At 45.0% G+C, this 19,423-nt stretch overlaps 1 protein-coding gene across 1 annotated transcript in view; it reads left to right on the top strand.

The window, feature by feature from the left end:
* Positions 1-4,447: 4,447 nt before the first annotated feature.
* Fam120c (family with sequence similarity 120C) overlaps positions 4,448-19,423 on the top strand; it is a 130,919-nt gene continuing 115,943 nt past the window's right edge. The window contains exon 1 of the mRNA XM_013035804.1: positions 4,448-5,207. Coding sequence (XP_012891258.1) covers positions 4,524-5,207 — 684 coding nt within the window. The 5' untranslated portion in view covers positions 4,448-4,523. The remainder of the gene's footprint in view (positions 5,208-19,423) is intronic.

Genomic DNA, 19,423 nt, shown 5'->3' with positions numbered 1-19,423 from the left:
AAAGTGTTTAATTTTGGAGGTAAGATCCACAGAAAAGCCACTTACAATGTGCTATCATTAATGCACACCACTGGGTAAAAAATGAAAGGACATACAAAACAGCTGAGGGGATGGCTCATATGGTAGAGGGCTTGCCTAGTAAGTGCAAAGGCTTAATTTTCAAACGTCAGTACCAGACATGCATGTGCGTGCACATGTGCACACACACACATACAATTGCATCTGTGACTGGAGTTTAGAGGGAGCTGAAGTCCTTCAGTGGGGGAGGTCAGTCTCATGACAAGCTCAAGGCAGGTGTGAAGAAATACACCACAGATGCTAGTGAAGTTAAAGGCCAAAGGCCTTGGGAAAGATGGGGCGGGGGGGAGGGGGAAAGGATCACAAAATTTCAGTGTTATAGCCACCCACCTGTGGCATATGCTACTCAGGAGGCTGAAATGTGAGGATTGAGGATCGAGGTTCAAAGCCAGCCTGGAAAGGAATGGCTATGAGATTCTTATCTCCAATTAACCACAAGCAGCTGGAAGAGGAACTGGACTCAAGTGGTAGAACACTAGCTTTGGGCACAAAAGCTTAGAGACAGTTCAAGCCCCAGGACTGGAGAAAAAAAATAAAATAAATTCAGTATTGGAAAGGACTAGCACATATATCACACATTTCAAATCAGGACATATGCTCAGGAATTTTCTATGCCATTTGGCTTTGAACCTCAATTATAGGTGAGCCACCAGCACCCAGCTCAAATAGGCATCTTAAAGACCAAGAGTCCTAGCTGAGTGCTCTTAGCTTTTGCCTGTAGTCTTACTCACAAGGCTGAGATGTGAGGATCATCATTTGAAGCCACCCCTGAAAGGAAAGTCAGTGGGACCCTTTTTTTCATTTGTCAGTTGTGGGGCTTGAACTCAGGGCTTGAGTATTGTCCCCTGAGCTTTTTTTTTTTTTTTTTGCTGGTCCTGGAGATTGAACTCAGGGCCTGGTTTCTGTCCCTGAGCCTCTCTGAGCTCAAGGAAGTCGCTCTACCACATAAGCCACAGTGCCACTTCCAGCTTTTTCTGTTTTTGTTCTTTCTGTTTTTTAAACCTTTTTCTGTTTATGTGGTACTGAGGAATCAAACCCAGAGCTTCATGCCTGCTAAACACTCCACCACTAAGCCACATTCCCAGCCTCTGTCCCTGAGTTCTTTTGCTCTCTAACACTTTGAGCCACAGCACCACTTCCTCAGTGAGACGCTTATCTCTAATTAACCACTAAAAAGCTGGAAGTGGAACTGTGGCTCAACTGGTAGAGTGCCAGCTTTGAGGAAAAAAGCTAAGGGACAGAGTCTAGGTCCTGAGCTCAAGCCCCAGTACCCACACAAAAGATAAAGAACAAAGAAAATAACCACAGGCACAAGGCGATGGGCTATATCCATTATTTTAGTTATGCAGAGAAAGATTTCATTGTTACATTTCTACATATGTTTACAATATATTCCACTCAATCTTTCCAACCAGAACTTACATATTTCCTCCTCCAGCTCAATAACAAAGTCTCTGGAAGGTACAGTAATGATGGAACCTGTGTAATCATAAGGATAAGATTAAGGTTCTTCCAAAAAAAAATTTATTGTAAAAGTGGTGTAAAGACAGGTTACAGTTACATAGGTCAGGTAATGACTACAGTACTTTTTGAACTGTGTCACCTCTTCCCTCCTTTTCTCCCAGTTTATCCCTCCTGACCCTCCTCCCCCACAAGTTGTATAGTTCGGTTTCAACATAGTGTCTAGTATCACTGCTGAATTACTTCACCTTTGTCCCACCATTTATTTCTGTGCTTTCCCCTACCCTCCCCAAATCAGCTAAACTTACACACAAGACAAAGGGTACCCACAGTCCTTCTTTTGGCTGTCCTACAAACACATTTGTCATTTGCCTGCTATGTACAATTGCAAAAATGTCCAGCCCTAACATAATCCATGGACAACTGCAAAATGTATTCAACTGCTGCATCCAGAAATAGTGGCATTCCTGAACACCTCCCATCCTCTTCTAGTTCAATATGGCTCCTTTAGATCTTATAGCCTATAATTAAACATAATTGCCACCACTATATCTAATATGCCCCAGGACCCACGGCACATGTCTGTAATCCCAGCTACTTGGGAGGTAGGAGAAGCTGCGTCAGAGACTAGCCTGGGGAAAAGTACAGGACCTTAAACTCAAAATAAACGAAGTGGGGAAGCCAAGTGCCAGGCTCACGCCTGTAATCCTAGCTACTCAGGAGGCTCAGGTCTGAGGATCACAGGTCAAAGCCAGATGGGCCAAGAAAGTCTGTGAGAGAGACTCTTACCTCCAATAAACAACTAGAAAACTGTAAGTGGTGCTTGGCTTAAGTGGTAGAGCGCTAGCCTTGAGCTGTAGAGCTGAGGGACAGAGCCCAGGCCCAGAGTTCAAGCCCCATGACTGACCAAAAAAAAAGTGGGGGGGATGTGGCTCACATGACCGAGTGCTTGCCTAGCAAGTAGGAGTCCCTGAGTGTAACCAATAAGAATATTAGATCTACTATGAAATAATTAAAAACAACCAAATTTCCTTTTTAGAAAAGAAGACATTACACTAATTAATCAATTACCAGTTGTAAGGAAACATCCATTCCACCTGAATAGGAGTCAGGGAAATAAATTTCAGGTGTAAAAAAAAAAATCATGGGAGGGGCTGGGAAGGTGGCTCAGTGGTAGAGCGCTTGCCTTGCATGCCTGAGGCCCTGGGTTCGATTCCTCAGCACCTCATAAGCAAAAAGAAAAAAGCCAGCAGTGGCACTGTGGCTCAAGTGGTAGAGCACTAGCCTTGAGCTAAAGAGCTGAGGGACAGCACCCAGGCCGAGTTCAAGCCCCACGACTGGACCCCCCCCCAAAAAAAAAACCTCATGGGATAAAGAAAAGTTTTTTGGTATTGATTTGGGGCTTGAACTCTGGACCTGGGCACTGTCCCTGAGCTTCTATGCTCAAGGCTAGCACTCTACCACTTGAGTCACAATGCCACTTCTGGCTTTTTCTGTTTATGTGGTACTGAGGAATGGAACCCAGGGCTTCATGCATGCTAGGCAAACACTACCACTAAGCCACATTCCCAGCCCTTCTCCATCTTTATTCCTTTTCAAGACACTGCTCTCTCTCCTTTCACTTGGCTTGTTTTCATGAGTAACCTACACACACTACTTCATTATCTTCTTATTCCTTGTCATTTTGCTTTGTTCAATGAGTGCTTTACAGTGAATTCTTTGGTAGTTTGGGGCCTTTTTGCTTTTACATCCCAATAGACGTTCTTAGATAATTCTTAGATTCCTTTAGATCTCTCTTGGGTTCTGGATTTTTGTGGTTTGCCATAATCTAGCACCTTCCAGTACATTCCAAGAAAGATGTGAGTACACGTTCAAATCTTGTTTTCTGCTCTGTATTCAATGATGACAGGGTTTACAGGGGGTTTCAACAGAGAAGCGCGTTGAAAATAGTTTTGGTTTATTTTTAAAGATTACGATGAAATTAGAACGCTTGCAACTATTTTGAAGAGCTTCTACATGTTGAAGAGCTCCTACACAGACTGATTCACAGTTTGGAAACAAAGACCCTAAGTATAGGGTTCCAAAGATAGAGTATCTAGTATGCGTTGGCAGTGATCTCCCTGACCAAAGAGACCTGCAGAGCAAAGGCTATACAACCTAACTGAGCTACTACTCTTCAAAGAATTTCAGGAGCCAGACGTGGGTTGGTATAGAAGTGGTAGTGGTTATTTTTATGCTTCATGCTTTTTTTCCTTCTTCATTGCAAACTATGCAGATTATTTGATCTATGGAAGGGAAATTTCTCCTTCCCAGAGAAGTTTAGCTTACTTTAGCCAAATGCAATCAATTCGCGCTATTTCCTTTCCCGTAAAGCATCGCTCTTTCCTCCAACACCTCGTTTTCCTAGGAATAGCAGTAAAGTGCCTGAGGCAAAACAGTGGTCTGCAAAGAGTTGCCTGAAAATTCTAAACATACATCTTTGTCCCCCACCTCTGGTAACCCGGTAAGCCTCAAGGGTGGTGTTCTCATTCGCTGGCTGTATCACGAGGCCACACACGAGATGACTACAACTCCCAGGATGCCGATCGGTTCCGCCCCGCCCCCCTTTTCCAGCTAGAAAGCGTTTATCATAGAGAAGACGAGGCAACATGGCTCCCGGAGGTGGAAGGAAGAAGCTTCACCACCTTTGAAACGGTGACGAGCAGTGGAAGAGGACAAAAAAGAGAGACGTGACGACAGGCTTGACAGCGCTTTTGTCCTCCCAGCCTCTTCAGGGTCTGGTCAGCCTCACCCCTCCTCTCCATCCTTATCCAATCTGTGGTCTCTTTCCCTCCGCTTCCCAGTCCCCGCATCCCTCCCGTCGGGAATCCTGTCCCCGCCCCCTCACCCCCCACGGAGTGCGCACGCGCTCGCCCCCAGCTTCGCGCCCAGATCTTCGCCAGCCTGCTTGCGCAGCCGCTGTCTCATCTGCCCACTGACCAAGCATGGGCGTCCAGGGCTTCCAAGAGTTCCTGGAGAAGCGCTGTCCGGGGGCCGTGGTGCCCGTGGATCTTCTCAAACTCGCGCGCACCGTTTCACGCCAGCAACAGCAGCAGCACCTGCACCGCCAGCTGCCGCCGACGGCAGCCTTAGCGCCCGGGGCTGCGCGCGCCACCCGGGGCTCCGGTCCTCTTCCACCGCCGTTCCCGCCTGCTGCCTTGGGTGCCTACGCCGGGGGCGCGGGGCCCGCTCGGCACCATCACCCTGCTCACCACTTCCATCACCACGGCCAGGCGCAGCCCGGGCTGCCCCCGCCGCCCCCGCCGCTGCCTGGGGCCCGGGTGCTAGTAGACGCGGGCTCAGCGCTGCCGCGGCTCTATGGCGGCTACCAGACGGATTGGGTGTGTGGCGGCCAATGGAACGCCATGCTGGGCTACTTGTCAGCGCTGTGCCAGGCTTGTGCCTATCCCGGCGGCGACGGCCTGGAGCTGGTGGTTATGTTCCCGGGGGGCCTGGGCAAGGACCGATTGGCCGAGTGGGGCCGTCGGTGCCAGGCCGAGCGGCAGACAGCGCAACTGATCGTGGGACACGTGGGCAACAAGGGCACCCCTCCACCGCGGGCCTGGTTCCTGCCACCTGCCTGCCTGAGCCACTGCGTGAGGCTAGCACTCATCCGCTTCCGGGTCAAGGTGAGGGAGGGGCCGGATTTTAAATAACACTTTTCACACCTATTCCCTCCCCACCTAACTCCTAACCACTCCGCTAACCTAATTGCTCAAGCTAGTTTTGTTCACCTTTACCTTCCATGCCACCCGCCCCCCCCCTCATCAATTTACTCACCTCATTGACCACATCTCCATCCCTGTCACCCTAGCCTTCCCCTTTCACTTACCCAGTTGGCCTACCTCCAGGTTTTAGCACAATTTAGTAAGAATTTCTTTTGAGCCTTACCCTTCTCCTGTGGCCTTTTTCAAACTGCAATACCTTGTCCCTGCATTTTTCCTGTTGACATCCTCCTGTAACTTTTCCAACCTCACAACAAATCTGCTCATCATGTTAATTAGACACCTTTCTTCTACATATTCTCCTGTTTTAATCCAGTGCTTCTAACCATTCAACCTTTTTCATTTAATCACGATTCTGTCTCCTCCTGCTTTAGCCTAACAAATTATTTTTTAAGAGAAAAAGAAAAAAAGCAGCACTGATTCAGTCACTGTTCAACAAGTATTAACCCACTGTAAGGTTTGAAAGACATGGGAGACACCCTTCCCTTAGAAAATCAAACATATACACACAGAACATTTGTTTAATTATATCAATGTGTACTGTGACTGTGCTTTGCTTTGTGGTGCACACGGTAAGTACAGTACTTGTTTGTGTGTGTACATGTGTGTGAAGGAGTTGGTAATCTGGATAAAATGGTGGGGGGAGACTTCCTGAAGAAGTTGGGCCTCACCTAGATCTTCAAGGATGGGTTGGATTTGAATGGATTATGGGTTTGGGATGAGGTTGCTTTAAGTGGGAGAAAGAAAATGAGCAGAAGCAAAAAGGAATACCAAGTGTATGAGGGCCTGGGGGCTGTTAAGTCCAATCTGCCTGGAGTTGGGTCACTGCATATGGGGCCCAGGGAAGAACTTGGCAGCATCTCCAGTTCTTGGCACCACTCTATTGCTCTGTTGCTTTTAGGTTTCAAGTTCCTACGTGGAAGGAATAGCAAGGCATGAGGAGTAAGGAGGTGGGCAGGAAGAAGTAGCAGCAAGAAAAATTGTACAGGGTTGAATCGGATGAAACTACAAATCCATTCCCCAACTTAGGGAATGTAGTCATTGGATGGGGATTGTGGGCTTCACCAGCTAGAGAAGTGGTGCCTGGTGGAGTAATGAAAGAAATCTCAGCTAAGAGATTACAAGATTTGCTACAAAGAGAAGCTTGCAGTGCTTACTGAGCTTGTGGTGAGAGTCCAGTAATGCTAGACTGCAAGTGGCCAAAATCAAATCTTTGCCTCGATGAGACACATCACAGTTGTTTTAATTTCTTAAAAATCCAGTTATGAGCCGGGCGCTGGTGGCTCACGCTTGTAATCCTAGCTACTCAGAAGGCTGAGATCTGAGGATCACAGTTCAAAGCAAGCCTGGGCAGGAAAGTCCGAGAAGTAGCTCCAATAAACCACCAGAGAACCAGAATGGCTCAAGTGGTAGAGTGCTAGCTTGAGCTGAAGAGCTGAGGGACAGTGTCCAGGCCCAGAGCTCAAGCCCTACAACTAACAAAAAGAAAATCCAGTTATGAGGCTGAGGACTGAACTTGGTAGTAGAGTGGGTACTGTATAACAACCCCACTTGTCCTAGACATTCCAAAGTAGATTCATTCACAGCCATTCTTTCCACATTGTTTTTATTGTTTCTACCCAGGCTTTAAAGATATGTTTGTTTCTTGGTATGAAGACTTCAACTCAAGGTTTTCCCCACATGCTAAGCAAGTGCTCTAATATTTCAGTCACCTCCCCCCCTCAGCTTTTATCTTCCTGTTCTAACCTCATTGTTATCAGCAACCTGATTGTTGGCAGTAGTGACAACACTGATGCAATGCTTACTCTGTATGTGTGTGCCTGTGCGTGTATGCACGCACATGCACCCATGTGTGCAAGTGTATTGTGCTGGGGGTTGAACCCAGGGCCACAAGCACACAAGGCAAATATTCTACCACTGAACTACAAAACGCTAGCCTGCTTTAAAAAATTGAATGCCTCGGGGCTGGGAAGGTGGCTCAGTGGTAGAGTGCTTGCCTTGCCTGCATAAGGCCCTGGGTTCGATTCCTCAGCACCATATAAGCAGAAAAAGCTGGGAGTGGCACTATGGCTCAAGTGGTAGAATGCTAGCCTTGAGCTGAAGAGCTGAGGGACAGCACCTAGACCCACCTAGACAGCCCCACAACTGACAAAAAAAAAAATTGAACATCTCATTGGCTCCTCGCAATAACCTAAGAAGCACTGTTACCTTTGTTTTCCAAATGGAGAAACTCAGGCCCAGGAACTTTAGAATAATTTCCCAAAGATACCCAGCAATAAGTGGCAGAGCTGGGATTCTGGGATTTGTGCCCATGCAGTCTGGCTTCAAAGCTCATGCTCTTAACAACAGTTGCTCTAAGTTGAAGCTTTCTAAAGTGCCACTGTGATTAGGCCATTTCCATACTCAGCTTTTCCTTGGTTTGCTTCTTTCATTTATGTTATTCCTACTGAGTACTTGCTGTAAGGGCAAGGCTGCTTACTGAAGATTCAGAGGTAAATAAGGGAATTCCTGCCCTCACAGAGGTTAGGCTTTAGTGAAAGAGACACACTGAAAAGTAGAATTATAGATCCTGCACACTAATTGCAAGTGATGAAATGTGGCCCCTCTGAGAGACATGGTAAGTTCTGAGTGAGTGAGTGAAGTTTGGGAGAGGCTTCACAGATCAATGCTGAGCCAGGAAGAGGCCTAAGGATAATGCCGTAGATAGTGGACAATGGTGTGGTCTTAAAATGGCTGTTGGAGTTCTGAAGAAATTTTGATTGGAGATGGGCAGGAGAGATGAACACTGAGTATAGTTTGTGGTTTCAAGACTTTGTTCGTATATTTCTGATAGTCAAAAGTTTTTGAGAAGCCTGTAAGGTGGCTCGGTGATAGAGTGCTTGCCTTGCATGCCTCAGGCCCTGGGTTCCATTCCTCAGCATCACATAAGCAAAAAGAAACCGGAAGTGGCACTGTGGCTCAAGTGGTAGAGCGCTAGTCTTGAGCTGAAGAGCTGAGGGACAGCGCCCAGGCCCAGAGTTCAGGCCCCACAACTGGACCCCCCCCAAAAGAAAAGAAAATAATTTAGTTGCCGGGCGCTGGTGGCTCATGCCTGTAATCCTAGCTACTCAGGAGGCTGAGATCTGAGGATCACAGTTCAAAGCCAGCCCGGGCAGGAAAGACTGTGAGACTGCTATCTCCAATAAACCACCAGAAAACCGGAAGTGGTGCTGTAGCTCAAGTGGTAGAGCGCTTGCCTTGAACTGAAGAGCTGAGGGACAGCATCCAGGCCCAGAGTTCAAGCCCCATGACCGACGAAAAAAACTTTTTTTGAGAAGCAATTCCAATATATACATATATACACATATATATATACACACCTGCACACACATATATACATATATATACACATGCACACATATATGTATGTATGTTTTTTGGGTTGTGCTGGTACTGGGGCTTGAACTCAGGGCTTGGGCTTTTTTGCTCAGGGCTAGTGCTCTACAATGTCTCATAGCTCCACTTCCAGCTTTTATTTTTGGATGCTTAATTAGAGATAGGATCTTAGGAGTTTTCTGCCTCGACTGGCTTCATGATCCTCAGATCTCAGTTACCTGTGTAGCTTGAGTTACAGGCATGAGCTACGGGCATCAACCCCAAGTATGTATTTCAAATGCCAACACTGGCCAGACACTGGCAGGTGCTGTAGTCCCAGCTACTTGCCAAACTGAGTTTGAGGCCAGCCTGAATAACCCTGTCCCTAAAATTAGAAGTGAAAAATAAAAATTCCAGCAGTTCATAAAAATGGTTGGTTTGAATAAATGGGTGGATATGTTTTATGAAAGGTAGATTCTCACTGGTCAGTAATTGAACGTTCACTGTAAAATTGTTTCTATTCTGCTGTATGTTAGAAGTTCATCATAAGGGCTGGGAATGTGGCTCAGTGGTAGAGTGCTTGGCTAGCATGCACTAAGCCCTGGGTTTGATTCCTCAGCACCACATAAATGAAAAAAAGCCAGAAGTGGCACTGTGGCTCAAGTGGTAGAGTGATAGCCTTGAGCAAAAAGAACCTCAGGGACAGTGCTCAGGCCCCAGTACTGGCAAAAAAAACAAAACAAAACAAAAGTTGGTAATAAAATTTTGGGGACTGATTTAGTCCCAGCAGTTCTTTTCAGTCCTGAGCTCCATAATGGCTTGTATATTTTGGGTATAGGATTTCCTTTTTCCTAAATGAACAGGTAACTACCCTTAAGAGAATGGGTTGAAGAAGTGACTTTAAAAAGTGTACAGTTTGGGGCTGGGAAGGTGGCTCAGTGGTAGCGCGCTTGCCTTGCATGCCTGAGGCCCTGGGTTCGATTCCTCAGCACCACATAAGCAAAAAGGAAAAAGCCGGAAGTGGCGCTGTGGCTCAAGTGGTAGAGCACTAGCCTTGAGCTGAAGAGCTGAAGGACAGCGCCCAGGCCCAGAGTTCAGGCCCCATGACTGGACCCCCCCCCCAAAAAAAGTGTATAGTTTGCTTGGTGTGGTACAGCATGTCCTTAACCCCAGCATCCTAGAGTCTGGGATTGAGGGTTTTGGGCTATAAATAATGAAACCTCTATCTTCAAGGAAAAGTGTATGATATGGTGTGTGTGTGTGTGCGTGTACACGCGTACCAGTACTGGGGCTGAACTTGGGGCCTTGTACTATTTCTTTTTGTTGGTCATGGGGCTTGAAATCAGGGACTAAGCATTGTTCCTGAGCTTTTTCACTCATAGCTAGCAATCTTCAACTTTTAGCTACAGTACCACTTCCAGTTTTCTGGTGTTTAATTGGATAAGAGTCTCGAACTCAGGAACTAAGCATTATTCCTGAGCTTTTTTGCTCATAGCTAGCAATCTACAACTTTGAGCCACAGTACCACTTCCAGTTTTCTAGTGTTTAATTGGATAAGAGTCTCATAGACTTTCCTGCCTGGGCTGGCTTCTAACTGTGATCCTCAGATCTGTACTTCCTGAGTAGCTAGGATTACAAGTGTGAGCCACTGGCACTGCCTGGCACTCTTGCTTGCCTTTTTTGCTCAAGGCTGACACTTTCTCACTTGAGCCATAGCTCCACTTCTGGCTTTTTGGTGGTTAATAGGAGATAAGAGTCTCACAAGGACTTTCTGCTTGGGCTGACTTTGATCCTCAGATCTCAGTCTTCTGAGTAGCTGGGATTACAGGCATGAACCACCAGTGTCAAGCTTAGTGTGGCTTTTAGTGCATTTAAGACTGGTTCCAGTTTAGCGAGCATAATGTCCTGAGTTCAAACCCCAGGACCTTCAAAAGAAAAAAAAATGACTGAGCCCGGTGCTGGTGGCTCATGCCTGTAATCCTAGCTATTCAGGAGGCTGACATTTGAGGATCACAGTTCAAAGCCAGCCCAGGCAGGAAAGTCCATGAAACTCTTATCTCCAATTAACCACCAGAAAACCGGAAGTGGTCCTGTAGTTCAAGTGGTGGTGTGCTCACCTTGAACTGAAGAGCTCAGGGACAGCGCCCAGGCCCAGAGTTCAAGCCCCATGACTGACAAAAAAAAAGAATGGCTCTAGAATTGTGTGTGTAAAGTGCCCATGGTATCAGTGAATGAAGTTCTCTTGGTTCTGATAAATGATGTTGGAATAATGATCAATTTCCACAATTATAGTATAGGCTCATTGAAAGGTACTTACGATGGTTGCCTTTCAGAATAATATTCCATCCTTTTGTGTACATGTGTTGGTATCACGGATTGAACTCAGGCTGGCCTTATGTTCTCACTGGGTTTTGTTGCTTGCTGCTGGCCCTTTACCACTTGAACCACACATCCAGTAAGGCAATTTGCTAGTTAATTAGAGATGAAGTCTCAAAGACTTTTCTGTCTGGGCCAGTTTTAAACCTGGATCCTCCAGGTCTCAGTCTCCTGAATAGCTAGGATTATAAGCATGAGCCACTAGCACCCATCAGTAATGTTCTTTTTTTGGCAGGGGGGCGGTGGTCATGGGGCTTGAACTCTGGGCCTGGGCACTGTCCTTCAGCTCTTCAGCTCAAAGTGAGCACTCTACCACTTGAGCCATAGTGCCACTTTCCGTTTCTGGTGGTTAATTGGAGATAAGAGTCTCACAGACTTTCCTGCCCAGGCTGGCTTTGAACCTCGATCCTCAGATGTCAGCCTCCTGAGTAGCTAGGATTGCAAGCATGAGCCATTGGTGCCTGACGAATGTTTTATCTTGATGGTGACAACTTTTCACTTGGCTGATTTGTCTGCCTAGCATTTCTTTTGACTGTATATTATTGCTTCAGAACAAAACCCACTGTGGGATCCTTTAGTTTTGTACTCTAAGGCAAGACCACAAGATGGCCTTTCTTCTAGGCTCATTTTCATTTATAAAAAAAGAATGTAGGGTGGCAGTATTAAACAACAGATAAATTGCTGGCTTGTCTGTTTAGCTTTAGACAACTTAGGACTTCCCATGAAAAAAGTTGGTATTTTATTGTTGGAATGAATTTTGTTATTTTGTTTCAGTCAGTTATTTTTTTTTTTTTATTGTTGGTCTTGAACTCTGGGTCTGGGCGCTGTCCCTCAGCTCTTCAGCTCAAGGCTAGCACTCTACCACTTGAGCCACAGCAGCACTTCTGGCTTTTTGTGCTTTTGTGGTGCTGGGGAATCGAACCCAGGGCCTCATGCATGCAAGGCAAGCACTCTACCACTGAGCCACCTTCCCAGCCCCTTAGTTATTTCTCTGTATATTTTTGTAAATGAAAATCACCAGTGGCAGGAAAATTCAGTAAATCTACAAATTGCTTGCCTGGCCTTTTTCAAAGGGTTTCAAAAGTTGAACAGCTGGCTGGGCGCTGGTGGCTCCCATCTGTAATCCTAGCTACTCAGGAGGCTGAGATCTGAGGATCTCGGGTCAAAGCCAGCCCGGGCAGGAAAGTCCGTGAGACTCTTATCTCCAATAAACCACTAGAAAACTGGAAGTGCTGCCGTGGCTCAAGCGGTAGAGCGCTCGCCTTGAGCTGAAGAGCGCAAGGACAGTGCCCAAGCCCAGAGTTCAAGCCCCATGACTGACCATAAAAAAAAGTTGAACAGCCAAACACTATTTTAGACTGATTCAGGAGTTTATGTGGAATGAAAGCTTTATTTAATATTTAATATCTATGAGGAAAACTAGATAATTAGCAGCTGGTCATGGAGGTGTGAGCCACTGATGCCTGACACGTAGTGGTTTTTTTTTTCCTTTTTTAATGAGGCTAATTAAAGCAAAATAAGTTGGAAAACTTGGGTATGGCTCATGTGGTAGAGCATTTACAAAGTCCTGAGTTCTATCCTTAATACTACATACAGAAAAAGGAAAAAAATAGTTGATAGAGGAAACATATTTTGTTGCGATACTTGGCTGTGAGAGAAGGCATATTGGTAGTGCATGAATAACCAGGCATGGAAAAGTACGATCATGAGCCAGGGTCATTTTTTGCTTCAAAATACAGAAAAGCAGTGCTGGGAATATGACTTAGTGGTAGAGTGCTTGCTTAGCATGAACAAAGCCCTGGGTTTGATTCCTCAGTACCACATAAACAGAAAAAAAGGCCAGAAGTGGCACTGTGGCTCAAGTGGTAGAGTGCTAGCCTTGAGCAAAAAGAAGCTCAGGGACCTGTCCCTGAGGACAGGGCCCAGGCCCTGAGTTCAAGCCCCAGGACTGGAAAAAAATTAGCTACTCAGGAGGCTGAGATCTGAGAATCCATCTAAGCCAATCCCAGAAGGAAAGCATGTGAGACTCTTATCTCTAATGAACCACCAAAAACCGAGAAGTGGATTCAAGTGGTAGAACAATAGCCTTGAGAAGTAACTAAATAAATAAATGAGGTAATTGAAAAACAAATTTTGTACCAAGGATCATACTCAGGGCCTCATGCATGGTAAGTAAATGCGCAATCACTAAGCTACATCCCCAGCCCGTTTTCTCTGCTGTGGATACTACTAAATGGTAAAGAGTCCTTTTTGCAGGTTTCAATTTCTCAAACTTTTGCAGATTTTCATGTTTCCTTTTTGTTGTATAAGATTATATATTTTTATGGCTACTTACAGAGATTAAAAATAAACAGGAAGAAAGCTGCTAAAATGTACAATATTATCAATACACAGAAAATATGTAAGCTGTTTACCAAGGGAGTAAGTTACACCAGAGATGTTACAGGAATGTGGAGTAGCAGTTCTGCATGTGTGACTCGGGTTTGGCTTCAGAGTCTCGCTAGCCAGACAGGCACAAATAGGCACTCCTATTGCTTGAGCTTCCATTATCTCTCCCTCACTGTCATCCACTTCTAGCATGCACAGTTTTTTTTATTTTACTTTTTAAAAAATGTATTGCTTCCACAGAGGGGTTACTGTTTCTTAAGTCAGGAATTAATGAGTACATTTCTTTTTGGACAGTGTTACCCTTTCCTTTGTTCTCTCCCAATTTCTCCCTCCCATCCCTGCCCACAAGTTGTATAGTTCATTTTCAACATAGTGTCTATGAGTACCAATGCTTCATTTGTTTTCCCTTTATCCCTCCATTTCTGTATGCACCTTTTTTTTTTTTTTTGGTCGGTCATGGGGCCTGAACTCTGGTCCTGGGCGTTGTTCCTCTGCTCTTTAGCTCAAGGCTAATGCTCTACCACTTGGGCCACAGCGCCACTTCCAACTTTTTCTGCTTATGTAGTGCTGAGGAATCGAACCCAGGGCCTCATTCATGCAAGGCAAGCACTGTACCACTGAGCCACCTTCCCAGCCCGTCTGCACATTTTTTAACTAAATACTTCATTATCAAACATCATAGTCAGTGCCTTGTTAACTTTTAGAAAGAGGATTTCAAACAGTTCACAAAAAATCTGTACCTTATTCTCTCCCCCCCCTCTTTTTCTCTCTCTCTCTTCCTCCCCCCCTCTTTTTTGTCAGTCATGGGGCTTGAACTCTGGGCCTGGATGCTGTCCCTCAGCTCTTTGGCTCAAGACTAGCACTCTACTACTTGAGCCACAGTGCCACTTCCAGTTTTCTGAGTGGTTCATTGGAAATAAAGAGTCTCACAGACTTTCCTGCCTGGGCTGGCTTTGAATTGTGATCCTCAGATCTCAGCCTCCTGAGTAGCTAGGATTACAGGGGTGAGCCACCAGTGCCCTGCACCTTATTCTCTTTAATGCATACCACTCTTACATTTCCCAAAACTCTCAAAAACTTCTTTTAAAAGTTTTCAAGTGCTTATATAAATTACATGAGTATTTTTTTATGTTCTTTCAGCTTTAACAGGGACTAAGGTAATAAGGTGAAATATCTACTGGTATAAAAGAACAAGTAGAAAATGCTTCAGCAAATGCATATTGTACTAGAGTATCTAACCATGTCTTCTATCCAGCTTTTTGGTAGTTAATTGAAGGTAAGAGTCTCATGGACTTTCCTGCCTGGGCTGGCTTTGAACCAAATCCTAGATCTCAGCCTCCTGAGTAGCTAGGATTACAGGCAGAAGTCACCAGAACCTGGCTTTTGAAGACCTTTTTTAAAAGAGCAAATACGGAGGTTGGAGTTGTGGCTCAATTGGCAGAGCACTAGCCAGTGAGCTGAAAGCATCAGGAATTGAGTTCAAGTCCTTGTCTTGGGCCTAACCAAAAAAGAAAAAAAAAGCAAATATAAGAGTGATGAGAAATATGTCAGGTGAATAAAGAATAGGAAAATTGAGATTATCTTGTGCAGAGTTAGTAATTATTTATATGCTTATTAGAATCATTCCAACAGTATGTACAACTTTATTTGTATATGCGTACTGGTACTGGGGCTTGAACTTGGGACTTGACATTTTTCACTCAAGGCTGGCACTATACTACTTGAGCCACATGTCTTTTTGCTGCTTAATTACAGATAGGAGTCTAACAGACTTTTCTGCTAAGGCCAACTTTGTCTTCATCCTCAAATCTCACCTTCCTAAGTAGCTAGAATTACAAATATAAGCCACCAGCTCCTGGCCTCAGTTTGCTGTTTTTGTTGTTGTTGTTGTTTTGTTTTGCAATCCTAGAGATGGAACCTAGAACTTTGCACATGGAGGACAAGTACTCTACCACTATACCCCTGCCCTCACGCAAAAATAATTTTTAAATGCCGTATTTTTTTTGCACTTTGCAATTTCCTTAGCTATTATCTTTATCTCTTTTTTTTTTGGGGGGGGGGGTCAGGTCGTGCGGCCTGAACTCTGGGTCTGGGCGCTGTCCCTCAGCTCTTCAGCTCAAGGCTAGCGCTCTACCACTTGAGCCACAGCACCACTTCCGGCTTTTTTTCTGCTTATGTGGTGCTGAGGAATGGAACCCAGGGCCTCAGGCATGTGAGGCAAGCGCTCTACCACTGAGCCACCTTCCCAGCCCTCTTTATCTCTTTTTTATTTATTTTTTGGTCCTGGGGCTTGAACTCTGGGCCTGGCACTGTGCCTGAGCTCTTCAGCTCATGGTGAGCCCTCTACCACTTGAGCCACAGTGCCACTTACTATCTTTATTTCTTTTCACTGTTATCCTTTTTTAAAAAAATTAATGGAGTTTAAACTCAAGAACTTGTGCTTACTGTGCTGGTACTCTACCATGGGAGAAAAGCTTCCAGCCTTCCTTTTTTGCTTTGTATTTTGGAAATGAACTGTTTTGCCTGGGTTGGCTTCAAACTTAGATCCTTCAGATCTCAGCCTCTCAAGTAATTTAGGATCACAGGTGTGAGCCATTAGTGAATAACACAGTAAATAGTAAAGAATAGCATATTAATTTCCTTATTCTATTGCCACTTTATATCTGATGTCACCACTTTGGGTGGCTACATTTCCATTCTTCTTGGCCCTTTTTGAGATAATTACCATCCTAAAGTCATCCTGTCCTTGAACTATTTGACTTGCATTCTGTACTTTTTGCTACTTCTTTATTTTCAGACAGTCTTAACATCCTAAAGCTACCCTCCTTAGATTCTAGCATCCTGCTATTTATTGATTGATTTTGAGACAGGGGTCTTTATGTGTTGTCTAGGCTGAGTTCAAGTAATCCTACCTTGGCCTCCTGAATAGCTGGGACTACAGGCTTGTACTACTGTGTAACAAACACTAACAGACACTTAAATATACTCACAGCTATAGTTGTTGCTCAATAAATCATTTCACTAGTCAGCTTTCATTGCCCAATTGCTCGTTTAATATTTCTTTTTCCTTTTCCATCCATTTCCCCCATGTTGGGGAACTCAAGATTGATACTATTTCAGCCACCCGCTGGGCAATCATGCCCTTTATGTTACAGATCACTGAAAAGGAAACCTTTGTCCACCGCACCTACAGGTTTAGAGTGGCACCAATAAACCAAGAGATGAGTGCACCTATAAACTTCAAATGCCTGGCTTTTCCTAGCCTCCCCCTTGGGCAGAAGACTGCAGTGTTTGAGACTATAGTTTCCCACACTTTTTTTTTTACAGTGAGGAGACTGGCAAATTAATTAACCCTTATCTCCTTTTCTTCCAAACTCTGCCCTTTTTATGTGTAAATTGGCATCAAGTTCACTGGCTGAGTTTGCTGTATCAGCTGTGCCCAGAAACCACATTCACTTATTTTCCTCATGATTTTCTGGCTTTTTCTTAAATGTTGGTGCTCTCAAAACTGATGTCCTGGGCTGGGAATGTGGCTTAGTAGTAGAGAGCTTGCCTAGCATGCATGAAGCCCTGGGTTCAATTCCTCAGTAGCATATAAAAAGAAAAAGCTGGAAGTGGCACTGTGGCTCAAGTAGTAGAGTGCCAACCTTGAGTGAGAGAAGCTCAGGGATAGTACCCAGGCCCTGAATTCAAGCCCCAGGACTCGCAAAAAAACCCAAGTCTGATGTCCTGGTCATATTATTTTACATTGGATTCCAATGCAAGTGAGCTCATTGCTGTGTGTTTATGTGAGTGCATGTGCTCATCCACATTACGACACCAAAATCAGGGCCTGGGCACTGTCTCAGCTTTTTTGTTCAAGGCTGGTGCTTAGGACATACTTCCACTTTTTAGCTTTTTGGTGGTTAATTTGAGAGCTTCAGAGATTTGTCTTTTCTGCCTGGCTTTAAACTGTGATCCTGGGGCTGGGAAGGTGGCTCAGTGGTAGAGTGCTTGCCTTGCATGCATGAGGCCCTGGGTTCGATTCCTCAGCACCACATGAGCAGAAAAAAAAAGCCGGAAGTGGCGCTGTGGCTCAAGTGGTAGAGCGCTAGCCTTGAGCTGAAGAGCTGAGAGACAGCGCCCAGGCCCAGAGTTCAGGCCCCACGACCGGACCCCAAAAAAAAAAAAAGACTAAACAGTGATCCTCAGTTTTCAGCCTCCTGAGTAGCTTAAGATCATAGGTGTAAGCCACTGGTACCTGGCTGATCTCACTCATTCTATGGCTTTAACAACTGACTATATTCTGATGATTTTTATAGCTCTATTCCTTCCCTCAACCTCTCAAGAACTGTCAACACATCTTTTCCCTTTAGCTTGTTCTATTTATGGTATTGTCTTTTTCTGTGAATTGTGTATTTTCACCATTGAAGCCAGAAATTGTGGAGTTTTGGATTCTTCATCTATCATTTCCCACATAGGCTGCAATGCTTCAGTTCTTCAAAATTATCTAGACCAGTTATGTTTGTCTGTTTCCAATCCCATTCTTTAGTTCAGGTTATATATGTATATATATTTAATATGAAGCCTGAAAATTGCCCTAACGTGTTCCTTTCTCATAATGCCATTGGACACCATCTGCCACACTGGTGCCATTCAGAAAACAAAAGCTGACTTAGTCATTTGTCCAGTAATATGCACTGACTACTGCTAGAAATAGCTAGAGATTCAATCTTTGCATTTTCTCTTCCTCTCCCTTTCTCTCCCCTTTTGTTCTCTCCTTTCTTCACCATGGACTAGTCAGTCTATAAAGAACTGATTTGGTAATTATGTGAGTGTGTTTGATAGTGGGTTGTTTCCCAATGAAGCATTGAGAGATGGTCTTTACCAAAAATTACCATGCTTTCCTGTTTTAACAATGCATGAATGGAGCCTGCTGCTAGCCCTCCTCCTCAGCTAGATGCTCAGAAGCAGCAGCCCTTAACCACTTCCTTGCATTGCCCTCAAGCTGCCCCAAGGCCTCTGCTGCACTGCACAGCCGCTGAGCCCCTGTTTAGCTGTAGCCATTATGATCAGGGAAATGCACCACCAGGACTTGGAGGAGGCCACTATCAACTTCCAGGTTACCCTGGAGCCCTGTACCTCCTTCATCTCCCTCTCTTACTACTTTAGCTGAAATGATGTGTCTGTGAAAAAACTTGCCAGATACTTTCTTCACCAATCTCACAAGGAGAAGGACAATGATGAGAACCTGAGGAAGCTGCAGAACTAATGAATTGGCCAGCTCTTCCTGCAGGATGTCAAGAAGCCAAACAGTGACGACTTAAAAGAGTAGGCTGGATGCCATGCCGTATATCACATTTGGACAAAAAGTTGAATCACACATTACTGGAACTGTACCCTATAGACACTGACAAAATTGACCCCCTCCCCCTTATGTGACTTCACTGAGACATGTTACCTGAATAAACAGGTGACCCAATTTACTCAAGATAGGAGCCTCTCCATCTGGATAGTTAGTATATCTCTGTCAAGCACAGCCTGGGAGAATGAAAGAGAAAGAAGCTTTAGAGGGATGTCTTCAAATCCAGTGGCTGCTTGTCACCAAGGCAAAGTATGCATGTTGGAATTACCTTTCCCTTTTCTATAAGTAGTACTGGAATATTCACTTAAGTTCTTTTTTTCTTTTGTGTGTGTTGGGGGATGGGTACCGGGGCTGGACTCTGTCACTTAGTTTTTTGCTCAAGGCTGGTGCTCTGCCACTTGAGCCACATCTCTACTTCTGACCTTTTGCTGGTTAATGGATATGAGTCTCTTGGACTCAGCCTGGGCTGGCTACAAACCAGATCCTCAGCTCTCAGCCATGAGCCACCAGCATCCAGCCCACTTAATTTCTTTAGTTTGTATCATTCCTTCAAATAAAGAAAATTGGCGGGCTGGGAAGGTGGCTCAGTGGTAGAGCACTTGCCTTGCATGCCTGAGGCCCTGGGTTCAATTCCTCAGCACCACATAAGCAAAAAGGA

The sequence above is a fragment of the Dipodomys ordii genome, unplaced genomic scaffold (genome assembly GCF_000151885.1).
Source record: "Dipodomys ordii isolate 6190 unplaced genomic scaffold, Dord_2.0 Scaffold221, whole genome shotgun sequence".
NCBI classification, from domain to species: domain Eukaryota; kingdom Metazoa; phylum Chordata; class Mammalia; order Rodentia; family Heteromyidae; genus Dipodomys; species Dipodomys ordii.
Note: the sequence above shows the minus strand (reverse complement) of the source record. Positions and strands in the feature narration are given on the sequence as shown.